At 32.6% G+C, this 20599-nt stretch overlaps 1 protein-coding gene across 1 annotated transcript; it reads left to right on the top strand.

The window, feature by feature from the left end:
* Window positions 1–916: 916 nt before the first annotated feature.
* Window positions 917–11967, top strand: LOC141459410 (WD repeat-containing protein 20). Its single transcript, XM_074138475.1, has 7 exons — window positions 917–1214; window positions 3696–3878; window positions 5084–5295; window positions 8670–8793; window positions 9614–9847; window positions 9989–10180; window positions 11027–11967. Exons 1-7 carry the CDS (start codon window positions 963–965, stop codon window positions 11420–11422), a joined length of 1593 nt encoding a protein of 530 aa, XP_073994576.1. The 5' UTR covers window positions 917–962; the 3' UTR covers window positions 11423–11967.
* The last annotated feature ends 8632 nt before the right edge of the window (window positions 11968–20599 follow it).

Here is a 20599-nt window from a genome sequence, read left to right as displayed (position 1 = left end):
TTTTTTCCGCGATTCCCTGGAAAACTATTAAGCAAATGAGCACTTATCAGCAGAAGTTACTTCTTTTGAGAACGTTGCGAAGCACAAGCTGAGGTACTATGGCTGTTTACCGTTCCCTTGAAGGAATGGGTAATATAATTTTCTGGTGATGAAAATCACACAGAATACCACTCAAATAGAACTGTTTATTACAGCTAGTGATCTTATAACAGGAACTAAATTTATTTGGTTCAAAGTAACTCTCTGAGATGTACGAGTAAATAGTATGTCGGATATAAGAGATGAAAAATGAATTTGAACCATAAGATGTGCGGATCTGCTATGGGAAGATATTCGTTCATGAACGCAAGACGAAGAAGAACCTATTGATATTTTTTGTGAGGATAATAATGAACTTATTTAGAATTCTCCAAAAAAAAAAAAATATCAGAATCTTAAATATCAGAATTGTGAGTCGGAACTTATATCTACGTTATATGGACATACTGGACTTTCAGTAGGATTGGAGAATTTGATTGAATAAGGTCGCAGTTTGGAAGAAACTATTAGCGAATTCTCTGTCCATCTCCGTATTTCGCGTATTGGCCCAAAGATTATAAAAACATCTGAAAACGCATCAGTAGCAGTAATTGACCGCGTATCATACCTCTCCGGCTAAGGTTAAGAGTATAAAATGCTAAGCCCGGATTGAATTAAATCCGGAATATGCTGGCAATGTCTGAACACGTCTATTGCTGGTGAAAAAAATAATTATTACGATGCAGCAGGAAATAATGCATTAAATAATTTCTTCCAATTTTCTAATTTTAAAAACTGTACTTGTGTATTTATATTTATTTTAGTTTATTTTTTTATATACGAAAATTTCTGATTCTTTCTCGTATCGATATTATGGCTGCACTGGTTGTATATTCTAAACGTAGTGTTTTCTAACCACAGTTATAATCTGTGAGGTTGTGAAAATGGCGCTTAATGTTGACGGTAGTGGTAAAGAAGAATTAAAAACACAGTTTATAACTAGAGAAGGAACTTATAGATTAATGACTTTATCCGAATATTCACGTCCGAATCGTGTTGGTTATACAAATATGCAAGGGAGTACATCTGTGCGTGTATCATTTGTAACCCTACCAGACCCAAACGGCAACGGTGATAGGATTTGTTTTAATATTGGACGAGAACTTTATGTATTCATATATAAAGGCGTGAAAAAGGTAAAAAGTTAACAAGCATTCCCTCCGTTTATTTGTGTAGATAAAGAATGTTTTTTTTTTCTTTAGTTCCTTAAAAATACATTTGATGTTTAATTTTTGATTGCGGATTTTCAGTTAATCTTAAAAGGAATAATAGGTAGGAAGTGAAATACAATATATTTTTAGTAACCTAAACTAACCGGGATAAATGAACATCAAGTTGTATTTCAAAAAATAAATGCGTATAGCTCATGTTTTAGAAAGTGGTTAATTCTAAAAACAGAATGTTATGAAATACTCTTTTATAAATTAATAGTTTCTATTATTTGGTTAATTTGATCACTTAAACGAAATAGTAAAATATTTGTTCAGTTTTCAATTGTTTGTTTTAATACATGTACCGGATACGTTTATTATAATTGCATTAATGATTTGTTAGGTTTTTAAACTTTCATACATTTTTTCGTTATTAGTAGTGTACTGTACCGTTTTGTTAATATTTGAATTAGAAATGGTTTGAAATAGGAAAAAAAAAACTTGAATTGCCTTAAACCACCTGGTAATCTCTTCTGGGATTCTCTGAAACCCCTTTGCGGCCTCTTGTGGCTGAAGGAAGGATTGGGACTCATCAGAGAAAAAGACAGTTCTCATTATTGCCCAGTCCAAATGACACTAACTCAATTCATGTTCTAGATATTTATTGACTAATTGGCATGTCTCTAATGAGCTGAAACCAGGTACGGCCCATTTGTTCATCTAAACTTCGTATACCTCGCATAAGAGTCAGAATGTCTTTAGTGATCTTGCATCTCATTCACAATTCTCTCACTATGTCAGGTACAGAGCCTCTGTTATTCATCCCTTGTTCTATATCGGACAAGCGATTTGCTTGCCCAAGAGAAAATCGATTTGTCCTAGAATTTTCAAGAGTTGTGGTATCTTAAGCAACCCTGCATTATTTCTAGCGTCAGCAAAATTTACTAGTTCTATCGGCTGCACAAAATCAAGATACAAATTTAAGCATTAAGTTGAGAGAATATGTATCTAGAAAATGCCATATCTAGGATTTTCTTTGAAGACCGCTACTTTTCTGTTTTAGATGATTTTAAATAATTCTTTTTTTTAGATGTTGATGTTGCACTCCACTTAGATTAGATTAGACTAGGGCGGCCTCAAGGCCTACGCCACTGCGACCCCTTTGGATCTATTGTGGTTCCCCTCACTCGAGAACGACTCTTGTGTAAAGCTCACAGGCCTTGGTTTTTCCTCTCCGAGAAGTAACATCTTTAGCCACACGAGCCCCTCATACTGACACAACACGTGCAGTGCCGTTTCCTCCTCCTCCTGACAGAACCAACAGAGGCTATCATCCGCCAGGCCCATGCGTTGCATGTGTTTTCTGAGCCTGCAGTGGCCAGTTAATAGTCCTACAATCATCCTTATAGCCCTACGGTCTTGACGGATTAATTCTGCAGTCAGCCTCGGCGAATAGCCTCTAATGAACTCCTTCGCCTGTCTCTGCCCAGTGGTGGCAAGCCACCACTTCTGAGACCTACTCTGCACCCACAAGTTAATGGCCGCAGACTTAACACACTTCGGAACCCCAAAACAGGGCTCCGGGCCAACGAAGTGTCCCGCAGAGCCTTCCCGGGCCAATAATGCACTCCACGTAACAGGAAGGCTTAGATCAAAGCCGAGCTCTAATTATAAAAACGTTAGGAGTTCAATTTTTTCTTTTTGTAAGAAAAGTTTTAATTTTCGGTGTATATTTTATAATTTATTGTTATATACAATGTTTTTTAGAATCACATATGAGTCATTTTATTACTAATTTTAATATGTTAATTCGTTTGTTTATCTTGATATGACCTCATACATTAACGGCATTAAAAAAATTTGAGTTTTGAAATTGTATTAAAATTCATTGTAATAATTATGATACAGAAAGTATAAGTTGAAATCTACTGTTTCATGTTAGAAATGGGATAAACCCATATGTTTAAAGTTTAAATCGTATCTTCTACTATATGGTTAAGTTAACAGTTAAAAAGCCTCAGAGGAATATTGCTCCTCTGACTTTCATCGAGAAAAGCAAGTTAAGCAAATTACATCATTTTTCATTCAAAATAAAATAAGGAGATAAAGGGTCGAATAATGTTTTAGGTCTTATGAAAAACAATGCTCTACACTTAATTAGCTTCTAAGAGTTTACAGCTTTCATTATCCTCTCTAAACTCCCACAAAAGAACAAAAACCTTATTGAAGTTTGACTAAAATTGATAAACTTATCTCGGCAGTGATAAGTGTTAAACAAGAGGGAATGTGAATAGTATTAAAACTATATCTCAAATAAACAAGTTTTTTTTTCGGAGTGGAGTTATTTGCATTTGTAACTAATAGACCAAGATTTAGTGTGTATTTTTTCACGTTTAAATTACAGATAATGAGACTGCAAAGAAATCCATAATATTTTATTTTTTAATTTTAATAATGTGTTTTTAGGCTGCTGATCTTACGAAACCTGTAGATAAGAAAATGTATAAAGGCACAAATCCTACATGTCATGATTTTAATACAACAAATATGACAAACGAATCTGTATCACTTTTGGTAGGTTTTTCAACTGGACAAGTTCAACTAATAGATCCCATTAAAAAAGAATTAAGCAAATTATACAACGAAGAGGTAATTTTGTGACTACTTTTTTTTTTTTTTATTCATTCTAACCAGTATATGTATATTTTCCATTTTTATGCTATTGTACTTGACAGACGGTACTAGACTACTCCGGAAGATGGTTGTAATTTCTTTCTACGTGACAAGCCTTACTCTTCACAACGACCTCAACATCCCATTACAACTGGCTCAAATAAAATATCGCAAATTCTATACTGCTCTCTCTACTTGCTGTAATCTTTTCGTACAGTCTCTTGCCTCCTCTATCATTCTTTATACGCCGACTGTATCGCCAATGGTCTCTTAAGAGTCTTAACTTCCTTGGGATCTAAAGATCATCATCATTATCCATATCCTGTAGAGTTTCTCTCCTACTCTTCATTTATATCATCATCATATTTACTAATTGTATATATTTATACGCAGATTGTAAATTGCTGAATTTTTTAAAAAAATAAAATTGATTGATAAAGGCATTTTTACAAAGCTTAAATCGAATGCTGGGACACAAATTTGAGTTGTACTGACAACTGGTAGTTCAGTTAATTGGAGGTATTTGTGGACCAGATTATCAGTGTTTTTTGTGCCCATTTAATATACCTAATTACATGGTACGTTTGGAAACGGGTAATTTTCATATTGAACGTGTTTAAAAAAGAATGCGGAAAGGGGAGGTAAATTCGAACAAAATAAAGTTAAAAAATGCCGGGCAAACATCTTTAGATTACACTTATTTTTGAAAATGGCTACTATTCATTGGGACCTAAAAGATACTGGAATACTTAACTTCAGTGTTTTTTTCGCAGGAAGTATGCGTCTGGTGTGTGTGTGTGTGTTTTTATATAAGAAAATGTGCCGTTGAGTGGACTTGCAAATTCTTATTAGTATTTTGTTAATGTTGGGAAATTTGGCATTAACTGTTTTTTCTACTGTCAACTGGAATACACCCAAGGAAGTCCAGATTCCTGAAGAAGTGGCCAGTCCACTTCCATCGCTTACCTACGGGCAAACATAAAATTTACTTCTACCCAGTGCTCAATGTTCCTGGGAGGAGCATCATAACTAAAACTTTGCTAACCTAAAAAACATTTGCGTTATAACAGTCTCATTTAGACAATAAATTACTTCCATTTCCAAACGATACACCTAACTTAAATAGCTCCAGCTACTTTTGATCGATAAATAATATAGATTTTTGTTTGCTTACCTTACAGAGAATGATTGATAAAAGTAAAGTAACATGCATACGGTGGGTGCCAGGCTCATCTAATTTATTCGTAGTCTCACATGCTAGCGGCCAGTTGTATTTATATAATGAAGAGCTACCTTGTAGCACATCGCCGCCACATTATCAATTATTTAAGCAAGGAGATAGTTACGCAATACATACCTGTAAAACCAAAAGCACTAGAAATCCACTGTACAGGTATAAATTATTAATAATTCTTATTTTATTATTTGTTATGTGATTAAAAACGGATAGCAACCGTATTCGACTTATTTTTTAAGCGTCTAGATTGTAAAGGGAGTATCTATTGAGGCTCCCTCATTCATAATATTTTATTATTTATTTATTTGCCATTAGGGCTTAAAGCCTTATACAAACTGAGTGCACTTATGAACTATTTACATGATTGATACAATCATAAAATTAAAATTAAATGAGCGTTCTTGATGAAATAAAATAAAAACTAAGAAAAATAATAGAATTAATAAAATTAAAACAAACTGAAAAATAATAATAGAACGTAATGTTAGATTGTGCATAGTAATGTACAATTTATTAAATGAATGGATTTCTGTAACGATATTTTGATAAAATATTTATTAGAAGTTTGCATTTGAGTAAGCAACCTAGTAACCTCAAAGGGTTACCTAATATTAATCTACTCCTGCTAAGAGGCTAGTATAAATATCACTTAAACGCGAATATTCAAGCGATTATCTGTCCAACTGGAGCAGATTAATTTGTAGTTTTGATATAATCTCCAGTTGAAAGTTCATTGAGATTTGACGTATCGAGAGTAACATTTTGCCTAACAAAACTCTCAACTGAAGAAACCAGTTAGTTATGTTTCACTGGAGCAGTACTCAACTCTTAAAAGTCTGACAAAACAGGTGCGCGGCAATCTTGTGCATTCCATGGTTAATAAATTTTTAAGCCAACCCTCATTAATCTTAACAATTTGCAACAAAATTTATCCTGTATACAGTTATAATAATGTAATCAGGGGTATTTCGAAATAATTGAAACAATCGCTTATAGAAATTCAAATGCGCCCTCTCCAACAAATCGACATATCTTAGAATCCAGACTTGTGCCCCATACAACATTACACTTTGTGCTGTCGCATTGAATACCCTCATTCTCGAGTCCCAACTATCACATTTTGATTTTGTTAATATTTTCATAACTGATCTGACAGCGATATTTGCCTTCTTAATTGCTGACCTAACAGTCTCTAAAAATTAAGATTAGTTAAATTTACACGCCCAAATAGACAAAGTTATCCACAATATCTAGCACCACTCCGTCATAAAAAAAAAAACCTCTACCTTTCAGCCCTCAGTTTTCCCTTGTGGAAAATTACAATTTTAGACTTTTCAGTGTTTACTTTTAAACAATTCAAGTCACAGTAACTCTTTAAAACATCTAATTTTGTATTTAAATCAATGTGAGAATTGCTAAAAATTACCATATCGTCTGTATACAAGAGTACGATAACCATCAGATTTACCATATATGGTATTACCCGGAGCATTATTTTCACGAAAAAAATTTACAATATCCTTAATGAAAAGCGAAAAGACCTCCTCCTGCATAACCCTTCAGACAGAGCTAATTCAGAAGTAAAATTGTCATTTACGTTAATATTGAAAGAGGCATTTTCGTACAAGTTCCTTAATATGTTAATTATTTGGGGAGAAATTCCTACAGAGTGAAGCTTGTAAATTAACTTAGGTGGAAGAGAATCAAATGCTCTTTTAAAGTCAATAAAAGCTTAAAAACTTTATTTTTTTTGCAATCTTAAATGACCCATATTAACAGTCTTCAAAATAATTTGTGTAATTATCTTGAGAATGCAATTGGCTAAACAAATGCCCCTATAATTTCCTAAATAATTTTTATCTCCTTTTTGGTGCAGCATAAACTGAGGAACTGAATACCACTTAAGCGGGAGAACTTCACTAGCAAGAATTTCGGTGACTATAAATTAAAACTGTTCGGTTTTTTCTCTTTTTCTATAAAAGATAAAATTCCCATTTTTTCTTTATAATACAGGGCAAATCCACCTTTATAACAGTAATTTTTTCGTTCCAACCCAAATCATTAGATTTAATCTATTAAGATTTCGAGAAAAAAGTTGCTGAAAATGAGCAAAAACGGCATTTTCAGATAATGTTCTTGTTCTTAATAGGATGAAAAAATAATTGCCATTTCAGTCGAGTAAAATTTATTTTGCCGAGCTTTCGACCTAGGGACTAGGGACCACTCAGTGTGGTCACACTCAGTCCATGAACAGACAAGACAGAAGACACACCAACTCTGAAATGTAAAAGTATTACTTTCTAAACTAGCCCTGAAGATGACCTAGTCCCTAGGTCGAAAGCTCGGCAAAATAAATTTTACTCGACTGAAATGGCAATTATTTTTTCATCCTATTGAAACTATAAATCAGTCACCAAAAAGAATGAACAACTTTTTCTTGTTACCAAAGTGGCAGTGGTGTCAGTGTTGTTTGCGGATACCCGTAGGGATCCTGAAGAAGTGTCTGCTCCGTTTCGTTCTATGTATGAATTTAGTTTATGTTTTGCATTGGTTTTTCGTAAAACTATGAAGATTTAAGCTATGAATCTTTAGTTCAATAGTAGCAGAAAGAAGTTAAATGTGTTCATGCTAGATTTTGTTTTGTATTTGTATTTTTTATTTTTTCAATCCGTTACTGTTCGTAGCAGGAAATAGCGCATTAGACCCACTTCTAAAGTTTCCATATAATATTGTAACTTTGGAAAGAATTTGGTGTGATGACGAAATTCCTAGTTTGAAAAAATTAATTGACCGGGATTATGTCTAACCTGAGCAATTTTTTTCCAATAATCTTCGATTTTTTGTATAAAAATACCGTTGCTTTCTTTGAATTTGTTAACTTTATGTAGACTAATTTTTTTTTATATATTATTCATTTTAAAGAACCTTGTTCATTCAATTCTTTATTTTTCTGATGAACGGGCACTGAACAGTCAGGATGCGCTTAAAGCACAAGATTCTTGTGTCTTCACTTTGAAATTAGGCTGGAATGTTCGTTGAGACTGGAGGAAGTTTCTTCTAACAAGAATAATCTTCTGGGCTAAGTGCCAAGGTCATATGGGTGTTTTGGATAATATGGAAGGGGATTCGTTAACTAAATTAGGTGGCTCCTTTCCCTTGATTGGTGTCAAATCTGCTGTTGGCTTAACTTTGAACACATGTGAATAAATGGCTGCACAGCATAAATTTTTGTAGATGTCGTGTGAGTTCTCACATTATTATTATTATTAATTAACCATAATATGTAGATGTATTTAAAGTGCGCCACGTTATTCAATTCGAAAAAAAAGAGTGTAACTAATCTCTAGTCTAAGGAGTTGAGTGTTTGACTGTGTGTTTAGGTAGATGCACACAAACAGTTTTTGAAGCAGGGGTTGCTTCAGGTAAGTTGACTGGCTGCAACGTTAGAGGCGATACTCATGTAGTATTAAGCATAAATTATAAATTGCAAGTAGTTGAATTAAATTATAATAGTTTTATTTATTGTTTAGGTGGGTAATAGGCAATGAAGGAGTCAGTATAAATGAATTCGCTTTTTCTCCCTGCGGCACATACCTTGCCATAGTCTCACAAGACGGATTTCTCCGAGTTTTTCACTATGATACAATGGAACTGGTTAGTATTATTCATTTTGAACACAATAAAAAGACCTCTAAAAGATCTCTAGGTTAAGAATGATGCGACAAGCCAGCTGTCCCGTCTGACATAAAACTATCCAATAGCTCAAAAGCCAAACAAGAAGTAATACACAAAAAGAACTTGTTTGTTGAAAATATAATATAAAGAATGATAAAATAATAAAACATAATCAAGGTTTTTTATTTATTTTTTTTTTTTTTAAAAAAAATCGAGTTTATAGTGAGTCCAAATACCGTTTCTAGCGTTCGTCCAACTCTATGATCTTTGATTGAATAGTATAATTCTTATTCTACAGAAGGAAAAAACACCATAGTTTTGCAGTTAATTCGATGAGACAGAAGAGAAGAAACACATGGATGTCTGGAACTTCAGCTTAGTTACAGGGTTTGAACTCCGTGAAATCTGTGGCTTTTCATTTGATTCAATTTATTTTTATATTTGGGAGTAGATGGAATTCAAAGGGTGCTATATCAAGTGAACAGGTTGGATATTCAAACAAATTAGTCATTTCATTTTTCTTTTTTTTTATTTTTCTGTCGTCAAAGCACCTTTTCGAATTGGTGCATTGTCACCAGCATCAATCGCTTATAAGACTTTTTTCATGAAAATTATGTTTAGCAGGATTTCAGGAGAGATTGTAACATCGAAAGTGCTATTTTCCTTGTGTAGATCCCCTTAGCCATTAAATATTTTGAACTGTTAGAAAAAGTTATGTGAATTTTCACTGGATATTAAAAATATATTTAATTAATGTTATTTATAACTTTCATTTTTACAGTTTTATATGCTTTGCTAGGTAGGTTCAGCGAGATCCTACTTTGGAGGTTTCCTTTGTGTCTGCTGGTCCCCAGATTGCAAGTACGTAGTGGTGGGTGGCGAAGATGATTTAGTTACTGTATGGAGTTTCTGTGAAAGACGGGTTGTGGCTCGAGGCCAAGGACACCATTCTTGGGTATCAGTAGTCGCTTTCGATCCGTACACATCAACTCTTGGAACTCTGTCGGATTTTACGCACACTACAAATAATAAGGTCTTTTTCATGCTCATTATAGTTATAACAATGTAATAAATGGTTTCGTAATTTCTCAGTACACAATACTAAATTATTACGGCTGATAAACATGTTGTTTGTAAAATACTTTTAATTCGAGCTTGTAAAAAAATGTTGCAGGTAGATACTTGTTACAGATTAGGATCTGTCGGGCAAGATACTCAGTTATGCTTATGGGATATTACAGATGATGTTTTAAGGCAAAAGCCCACCTCTAGAAATAGAAGCATATCTACGACACAAAGCAATACCCACTATAATCAAACACATATCAATAATTCAAAAACTTTGCAAACAGTGCACAACACTAAGGTTAGTTGAACTAAACTAAAACAACTCCATTAATGGTTCAAATTTAATTCCTTTTCTCTTTCTACTTAAGAGGAATAAGATATTCATAGTAACGGTGTTTCAAAAAATAACTCTTTAAACCCTATGAGTTTACTAACGCACAGGGGAGTTTTGAGCATTCGAAATATCTAACCAATTAGCTTTTTTCAGGCTACGTCCAAAAATATATATATATATATAATATAAATTAAAGTTTATCCAATTAATATAAGATTTTCATTCCGACAAATTTTTATTTTATTTATTTATTTTTTTAATCCTACTTCAACAGTATTCTTCTATTTTCAATCAATTAAAGCTTTCCCAAATCATATTTAATGTAGAAAGTAGTAATTTGAATGAAAATTTTTGTCTAGCATGTTTTAATTTCTTAATAAAATAAAACTATTTCTTAACCAATTCAAGTTATAAAATCGTTGGCATGGGTCAAAAAATTAAGAATCGAGTTTCTATTCAACCAGAAACTGTATTAAGTGAATTTTGAGAGTCGTTTTGAGAAGATTAATTTTGTGGACAACTGCTGAGGATGTTGTTCGACCTTTTGTCCGCCCTGTAGACTGTTGTAGACTATTAGTCCCTTTTTGTCAAAATTAAAAACAAAAAGTTGAATTGAAATAGTGTAACGATGGTGGTTGAGCAGATTTAATTTGACTGAAGATGTAAATGCGAATATTGAGTTTGAAGGTGAATTAAAAAAAAATCTATTAAATTAAAAGTGTTTAGAACTTCTGAGGATAACTTGCCCCTTTCCACACTTCATAACAAATTCTGTAGTTTCATTTTTAAGTATGAATTTTTGTTTAAAAGGAAAGTAACGAGAGTCAAAGCTTAAGCCAACGTTTAGGACTGGGATTTGACAGAAGAAGCGATGGCGGACACAAAAGAAGCCAGTCTAAAGGTGGCCAAGAGAGGAACAGTATTACAGCGATAGGCAGCGGTGGTGGAGGCAGTGTTGGACCGACCTCTGTCACCGACAAGATAACTGACGATCCGATGCGACTGATTGGTACCAAATCTTGTCCCAGATTTGATGAATGTCCAATAATGGAACCACTAGTCTGCAAGAAGATTGCACATGAACGATTAACCGCACTTGTATTTAGAGAGGACTGTTTTGTGGCTGCTTGCCAAGATGGTTATGTTTACACATGGGCTAGGCCGGGCAAGATGTTGTCCGACGGAGATTTTGTTACTTTCTCTTAGGGGCCGCCTAGCCTCAACCAAATTATCTATAAACATTTCTCTGTTACTTCAGTTACCCTTTTCTTCGTAGTGTTTAAATCGTAATTTGACATATCAGACACATTTTTCTTTCTAATTTTTTTCATTTTATATCTTTTTTATTAGATGTTTTGAAAAAAAAAAAATCTACATCTCTACTCCGGCAGCTGGAAGCCACCTACAAATCTCCATTTTTTAGTTTTTATTGCAATATACCCAGTTCTTATCTTTTGTAAAGTGATCTCCTTTGTTCACAATCAAGTTTATCTGCTAAGCTCAATTAGTGTTGTTTTTAGAGATTGTGGAGTTTAAGGTCAATAAAAGATTTCGGGAAATAGCAAAAAGTAATCAATGAAAATAGTTGAATGAATATTAGACAAACTATCGCATTCATAAATACTGTTCCCGTTTAAAACCAAACTAAATTTAATGGGTAAAAATTGGAAAAATGGTTGAATCGTTCATTTTATTGAAAAAGCACTTTCGATGGTTGTTTTTGGAAAAAAAAAAAAAAAAAAAAAAAAAAACCTGGAGTAATGTTTTACATTTCTTAGTCTTTTCTTTGTTCATAAAAGAAAATCTTAGCTATTATCGAGAATATCTCTTAAAACTTCCGATGGACGGATTTCGGCTGAAACTTCGGTAAAGAAGAAAGTAGTATGAAAACAGAAAACAAAGTTGGAGATTAAAGCGATTATTCTTTTTGAGATATTCCGTACATTTAAACGGATAGTGGGCTTAAACGGTTCTTTCATGATCAAGGGGCCGTAGAATGTGTGTATTTCCGGTGATCATTTGATTTCGAAAAATGTAATCATTTAAACTTTTCTGCTATGCTCGCCAAGCATAATTTTTCGTGTTTCCTTAGATAATTTTTCTAATCCGGGTATCACAGCTTTAATCAAGTTTTTTGCACGAAAAAGTCCGAAAATGGTTGACTAATAAGGTGCTGAAGTACTACCCAGTCAAACGTATAGTATAACTTATCTGAGCAATTCTTAATTGAAACTCCTGTGTCCATCTTCTTATTTATAATTTGATACATTGGGTATGCTATTTTATTTTAGACCTATCACTTCCTGAAGGTAGCAGATAATTTTAGATGTTGTAAACATTTTCAGCTGACCTAACTCCACGATAGCCAAATCACTGTTCTAAAAATTGACTAAGCAATTGCAGAAATTTAAACTTTTTTTGTTTTGTATTAATTTATCTTTTTTATATCTGTTTATCTATTAATATTTAGATCTATTGAAATTTGAAATTCTCAAAAACAAGTAAAATGAAGAAAATATTAAAAAGAAAACTTGAGAGACGAAGCTCATAATATTTATTTATTTACTTAATTGACTTCAATCTAAACATAATTTTATACAGAACAAATTTAATAAATTGCCGGTTGGTCTACTCGTCTAGTCAAATTTTACAAAGACCTTTTAATTTAATTCAATGTGATAATTCTTAGGTTAATTACACTATTTTTTTTTTTAACTACATTTTAATCATCACAGGTACATGAATTGCAGATTATTTACGAAATTAAATTTTGTTTTTGCGGATATTCCAGATTGGACATGCCCCTCTTCCCAATATAATTGCAAATATTTTGTACTCGCCTCTACGTACATTGTGTCTGTTTCAAGTCCGGCCTTCGGACAGTGTTTTCTCGTTGAATGCTACACTGTGGAGGCCGGATTATGGAGCTGCAGAGACTCCCTGAGAAAATCTAAGAGCAGTATTGTTCGGGCTCAAAGTCGGTACTTCCGACATGCTAGTCTAGTGTGATGATCCCAGTCCCTTATTATTTAGTTTTATCTAAAAAATTTCCTATTAATAAATTATTTTTCGTTTCAGCATGTGTATAACCTTACACTGATTTTGCCCAAGAATATAATTTAATTTGAATAAATAATTTGTATCTGTAATACCTCGGATTCTTCTCAGTAATCATATATAATTATTCTTGTTTTATTTTGACCGATTTCGAGTTTCATTCATTTTTAGAGATTGTTCACCAAGGTTGTGTAGAGATTTGTCTGTCATAAAATGGAGCTGTCACACACTACATACAATGACGTCTTTTTGGAGAAGTTTCTATGCATATGTGTAAAAACTTTTTATGACCTACGGAGAAATTTACCTTTTTAATCATCATATACTTGGGCTCGGCCAAAATAAAAAAAAATTATCTTAGGATTCCACACATGTCTTTTTTTAAGGCAGTTATCATGAATATGTTATCATATTAATTTTTCAATAATGCTTATATGATTTTAGCATCCATAGAGATTAGGATTGTGTGTGATTTAATATTTATATCCGCTGTGTATTCACACAACCATCTCATATTGCAATTATTACAATTGATACATTTTCTTTAAACGTTTAGTTTCCTTATAATTTAGATACCATAATTCCAAAATAGTGGGACCATAATTCTCCCGCTGAGACACAAGAATCAGAAATATTACGAAGTTTTCTAACAGTCTCTAGATTACATTAACCACTAATTTATTTTTTGAAAGAAAAAAAATCAATAAAAGTGATGGAAATTCAGGTCTCCTCGATGGTTTCATCCTAAAGTTTTTACTTGGAACATTTTCTACAAAATTTTTTTGGGGTAAGTTTTTGTGGATTTATAGGCTTAATTGAGAGAATTCACACACCACACACATATATATAGTGTGTGTAAGATTTGAAATTAAATTTTCTCTACACAAAACCAAAGAACTAATCTCTCTAAAAATGAGGTGAAAGTAAGAAACTGTTCAGAAGTAACAACCTGCTATAAGAAATTTAAAAAATATATATCTGATACTACAAATGTTTACTGAAAATAAACATTACTAAACCGGAATAAACGTTGTTTTAAATATTTAACTGAATCCCAATGCCGTGAAGAACAAACTATTTCATGCATTTTTAAGCACACTATTAACAAAAGATCACTGTGTGATTCAAATTAGTACTTCTCTAAAAGTAATATTTGTTATTATTTTGATATTCACTTTTTAATTTGAAAAGAAATTAAAATAATAATTTATTATTTTTTTTAGAATTATGTTTATATATATATATATATCTTTATATATATATATATATATCTTTATATATATATATATATCTTTATATATATATATATATATCTTTATATATATACATATATATAAATTCCAGTTGTAATTTACAATGTGTAATTTTGTATAAAATTGAAATTTATTGTCTTTTTGTAAAAAACTAAACAAAACTTGAAAAAAAAAATTAAATATAAAAAATATATATAATACATTATTTTATAGGGAAAAAATTGTACATAAATAAATACAATAATATACTATAAATTGTATAAAGTATATCATGATTTATAAATACTATATAAATATTTGGAAAGGCAAACGTGAAATAACTTTATGGAACATCTCTAGTAAATCGTATTTTATTTTTACTTTTTAAATATATATATTTTATAAAGAAATATGTATGTTAGAACGTTGTATATGGTAATCACAGGCATATAGACTCAGTAGTTTATTTCAAAATTGTTACAGTTAGGTAAAGTAAATTTAAAAGACAATTTAAAAGAATTTCTTGTTCTTGATGAAGTTTCAGTGAATTTATTTTGGGGCTTGTGGAATAAAGGCCATTTGGGTTTGACCCGTAATTTATCTAAGATATCAGTTTAACTTGTTTTTTCTTTATCGTTTTCGAAGCCTACTGCCGCTATCTCGAATAATTTGTAACTTTGTTCTTTCTCTTTGCGTTCATTGTATTTAACACTTGTGGAGGTGTTTAAGTGCTAAGGTTGTTAGGAAAAGGAGGAAGTTGCTTATTCATTGCGCGTTTGTGACATTACATTATAGATCTAAGGAATGAGGAATGCTACCGGTTGATGAGGGGGTAACAGCTGAAGGTTTTGATCTGGTAGTAGCAGAATTACTAACGATGATCAAGATCTTTTACAGTGCTCTGAGGACTGCTCATATCAATGCTATGAGCTCATGCTAAATCCTTTGCAAGATTCATGATGTAGTTCCATGTAAGCCAATCTGAAGAAGGTTATGTGACTATGTGGCGCTGGTTTAAAACTTTGTCAGTGGTTCTAAATTTCTTTTCCAGTAACAGTCACTTGAGTTTTCTCAGTTCGGCAGAGCAACAAAACAGTATTTTCCGAAGAACCCCCAATCTGTCTTCAGTCACTCACTAAACGGCAGACTTTTTTACATCTAGAATTAGAATTAGAAAAGAGACGGGACCTGTACCCCATGGCACCACAGCCACAAGGGATTTATTGTGCCTTCACCCTTTGGATCTAGTAGGCGAAACCTCCCCTACTAAGAAGGTTGAGAACTTTCCCTACTAGTTCTTTTTGCGCTACTATCTCCTTTGGTCTCAAAGTTCCAAAGGTTTCGTAACGCAATCGAACATCTGGTGAGAAGCCGTTTACTCCTCTTCCTGACACAATGTGCACAACGGTTTCGAGCTAATAAGCCCCACCTTGTACAGAAGATCCCTGAACCTACCATGCCCCGTGTATAGGCCTGTAATCAGAATCTGTTTTCTGCCCAGGCACAGAGTCTCTTCGGTCCTTTGTTTAAACAGCCAAGCATCATACACTTATTGGTTTGACCCTAGGACACATCACCCAATTCTTTTCATGCTCTCTCCAGATTCAGTCTCGTCTCTGAGAACCGCACGAATTGCACCCTTGGTAATCCCCAGGACAGGTTCTGGGCCAATGAAAGGAGTGTTAGCTCCGTTCCTGGCCAGCTGGTCGGCTGTTTTATTTCCCTTGATCCTCATATGACCCGGCACCCATTCCAGCCGTACTTTATTGTGCCGAGCTAGTAGTTCCAGGGCTTTTTTACATTCTCAAACCAGGGATGAGGTAGTTCTGAAGGAAGTAAGGGCCTTCAGTGCAGCTTGGCTGTCCGAAAAGATGCAAATCTCCTTATTTCTAAGATCCATTCGCAGTGTTTCCTCAGCACAAGTTTTAATAGCATAGATCTCGGCCTGGTAAACGGTGGAATAGCTCCCAAGAAATATCTCAATGAGTACCTCAGGTTTAACCCCATACACTTCTGCCCCAGTCCCACAGGCCATCTTGGAGCCATCCATAAACCACATGCCTCCCTTCCGACGCTGTACTGTTCAGTTCACCCTCCATTCAGTCCTATCTGATGACCGTCTAGGGCATCGCCCAGATACTTAACCTCACCTGACACGACCAGGGTTTTGTTGCTTTCTGTGTCCCTTCTCCTAGTAAAGAGGGCTAGAGTAGATTACTGACTTTTTACGTCTAACTAAGTAACTGCAACTTATACTATCTAGAGTGCTCCTAAGTAAGTGTCAGTGTATGGATGTGGAACTAGAATTTCACTGTTAAATAAGCTATACCCCAAGTAGTTACTAAATCAAGACTACCTCTTCAAGGCTCCTTATGGATGGAAGTATCCGTTTTGTGTTTTTCATAGTAGTTAGGCTGGAATACCCTTTAGAAACGCAAGTTCTAACATTTTATGTTTTAATTCTTTAAAGTTCATCAGGCATTTAGAAGTAATAGTACGACACTCCTCACTACCAGGTAGATTTTTCTCGGTGCCCTGCTGGCCTCTTGATAATCAATTCTGTTTGTCTATTTCTCGATAGTGGCATGCAGATGCTGATGTTTATTATAAGGCACACTGTCTAACTCTCTGGGGACATCCAGATCTATCATCTGGGGACAGCAGGACCTCCGGCGTAACTACCCATTCCTCCGTTTATGTAACAGTTTTTGTCAGATCTGCTGATGACATATAAACTTTAAAAAAGTTTTTGGTGATAAATTGGAATGTATAAAATAATTTTAGAATGCGATTTTACATCTATTTACAACAACAAATTTCACATAAACTGAGGTGCAGTTTTCAACTGCAGAGTAGTTAAGTTCAGAAAAATATTTTCAAATAATAGGATTCATAAATCCTGAACAATTGGGTCTAGAGCAAATTACTGGTCATACCTAAAAAAGAATCCATTCATACTATGAAAATTTATTGTTGATTGTTTAAATCGAATAAAAGCAAATTGAAGCTCTTGCGTATACTCCTCATATTTTCACGTTCAATTCATTTTTGCCCAAACACCACTCTTAAGGTGAAAACTGGAACATTTAATGAATGAAAATCATGTACATTTTATTTTAAATGCTGTTGGATTTCGTGAATAAGTACAGTACTGAAGAAAGCTAAATTTTCAACATGGTTGCATTTTTTGCTTTTAGAGATTTATAATTCTATTGTTTTTTAATGATTTAAGGTGCGTCAACATCTGAGGTTATTGGCGCCTGGAGCTTTTTCCAGTACGCTGCCGGCCTTTGGACAGTGTTCTCTCATTACAGACAATACTGTCCATCACCGGATAGTGAGCTGTAAAAAGCTTCTCGGAAGAGAAAATCTAAGGGCCAGTGGCTGGATTCGAACCCGGGACCTCCGTGTGGGAATCCAATACGCTAACCTCATAGCTAATCCCTTTCTTCAATTCTATTATTATAATTATTTTAAATAATTAGCAATAAAACATTATTATTTTATGAAAATGTATTCATTCGAATGATATGTGACTCAGTTTTCTCTATAGAGTTCATTTAACTTCCTTTTTTTTTTTGATAAAAATGTGATAAATTTCTAAAAAGTCTAGCATGAAAGTTGTCACCAAACTTACTTTTACTGTAAATTGCCATAACTCAAAATTTTTCTAAATGATTATTTGGTTTTATTATTTAAAAAGATTCTCCCCAGTAAAACGCAAAGATGAGGGAAGTGTGATGTCGCGGCACCTTGATCTATAAATTAATTTTATGAACAAAATTGATTGGTTTACGTATGTTTTAGATTGTGTAAAATTGCCAAAGAAAGCAGATGGTGTCTCTATCTTGAAAATCACAGCTGTGTAAGAGACAGGACATTAATGTTGCGCTTTCAGTCAAGCGATTTTATTCAAATTCGAAGCTTGATCAACAAATTTTGTTCTTTTAGTAATATTGTCTAAGGAGAAGAGTATTTTAGAGAATAGCTTAAAAGCACTAAACCACTTCCAGAACACCCCTAAAATTAATTTTTCCCTAAAAAATGTCATGAATAAGCAGTGATAGACATGCGTTGTTTTGCAAAATTTAATGAAAATAGTGAAAAACTCATTTTCCTGTTTTTTTGGGGAGATCTTTAGAACAATTTACTATTATGTTGTCTAAGTAATATCAAAGAAAATTAAAAACATTGTTTGCTACATTACCAAATTTAAGGAAAATCAGTTAAGAAATGCAATTTCATAGAATAGATTTTCGGAATTTCCAACGCTATGGGGCTAACTTATGTTAACACTAACGTTTAAGTACGAGAAAGTCGTAAAATTTATAAAATAATAACCCGAAAATGGTTGGGAATAGGATTAGTATTTCTAATGAACTTTTTTGTTTTAAATAAGTTGCAAAATTTCATAGCTACGTTTTACGCACTTAACACCAAACACCCTATTTATTATTTTAAAAATGAAAAAACAATAGCTGAACTTTACTAAATTACAATACAAGAAATAGAGTGCCATGTTATGTAATGTAAGTAATGTTTCCTAAAACAAAATAAAATTGTAAATAAAAAATTTGTAGAATAGGCAAAAAGTTATGGAAAGCAGGTGGGTTAGTTATAAAATAAACAAATAAAAACGCTATCCGGATTTATTTAAATTAAAAAAGGTAAAGGACCTCTTTCTATTTTTTGTTCATTCCAACTTATTTCATTTTCTATTTGTAAAATATTTTTTAATTGTTCGTTTGATCAGTATTTTTATAAAGTTGATATTCTATTTAATGAACGATAATAAATTCATTAAAATTATTTTTTATGTTTTTTTAAGTGACACTTTTTTTAAAAAAGTGATCTTTTGTTTTACTTTACCAAAATCGTTTTTATTTCTTATAAGGCTAATGAACCGTTTTATATACATTTCAAAAAAAATTAAAAAGAAAATAATAAGATTAAAGAAATCTTATAAAAATAAACAATTTCAAGCTAACTTGTTATTTATTATTATTTTTGTTTATTTTAATCAAATTCAAATAAACCCTTTAAACCACTTTCCTCAAAAATTTAGTTTAATTTTTAATTAGAGAGTTTTATCTCCTGTTTTCAATGGCATTCAACTGCTACTACCAATATGGGAGAATACGTCTGTATAGAGCAAGATCGAATTGGGACACATTTTCGAGAAGATCTTATTAGAGATTTTGTTTAGAGTATCATTTGTTTAAAGTGTACCCTTGCACCATTTATTCATTGATTGATAGCCAGCCTATTTATAGTTTAAACTTTAGACCGGAGGGATCAACTTCGATTGGTGCTTTCTTTGAGTTTCTCATACAAGATGATTTAAGCTAAGTTTAAGCCTGAAGAGAATGGTGAATCACAGAAAAATCCAAATTAGATTAGACAATGATACATTTGGAGGTATATGGATCTATTCACTGCTGTTTGATACTTATTATTGTACCATTATTAACTTGGGTAATAATAAAATAATTCAAATGTAACATATTTTTTTATTTGTAACAGTAATTTTTTGTTTTGCAACATAAAAACTGGAACTGCCTTCATTGATTGTTCCATCTAGTAAACTTGAACATTAAATTAAACAGATAACAATTTTTTCTTTCTAAAAATATGTTCAAAAAATATATATTGTTTTCTATAATAAGAGTAACATAATAAAAATAAGAAAAAAAAATACATATAAACATAAATTAATAATGCCTATCAAAGACGCCTTTCTTGCTTTACAGAGAGTGAGAGAAAAAAAAAGGAGTACATTCTTGAACAGTACTTTGGAAAGTATTTTCATTTATTTATTTAATGATACATTTAATTATAAAAAAAATCAACGTTCTTGTTTAAAGATTTTAGGGGAGGGGAATTCATAAAGAGAGAGTACTGTATTTTTTGTTTTTTAAAAGGGCAATAATAAATCTACACGCAGGTAAAACAAAAAACGAACACTCTCGTTATTGAGCCATTGGTTTAATAAACTTTTTTTTTGGTCACTCAAGAGAGAAATAAGACAATATGTTTTAAATTATAATAAATCCTTTAGCAGGAAACTGTTTACATTGGACAAGCAAAAACATGA

This window comes from Rhodnius prolixus, unplaced genomic scaffold, assembly GCF_049639745.1.
Source record: "Rhodnius prolixus isolate KJV_2025 unplaced genomic scaffold, Rpr scaffold_11, whole genome shotgun sequence".
Lineage (NCBI taxonomy): Eukaryota > Metazoa > Arthropoda > Insecta > Hemiptera > Reduviidae > Rhodnius > Rhodnius prolixus.
Note: the sequence above shows the minus strand (reverse complement) of the source record. Positions and strands in the feature narration are given on the sequence as shown.

What these genes read in the sequence shown, in the direction of transcription:
- LOC141459410 (XM_074138475.1), top strand. Translation starts at nt 963, where the DNA reads ATGGCGCTTAATGTTGACGGTAGTGGTAAAGAAGAATTAAAAACACAG. An exon ending in TATATAAAGGCGTGAAAAAG is followed by an intron (nt 1,215 to 3,695) that starts GTAAAAAGTTAA and finishes ATGTGTTTTTAG; the next exon opens with GCTGCTGATCTTACGAAACC. An exon ending in CGCACACTACAAATAATAAG is followed by an intron (nt 9,848 to 9,988) that starts GTCTTTTTCATG and finishes AAAATGTTGCAG; the next exon opens with GTAGATACTTGTTACAGATT.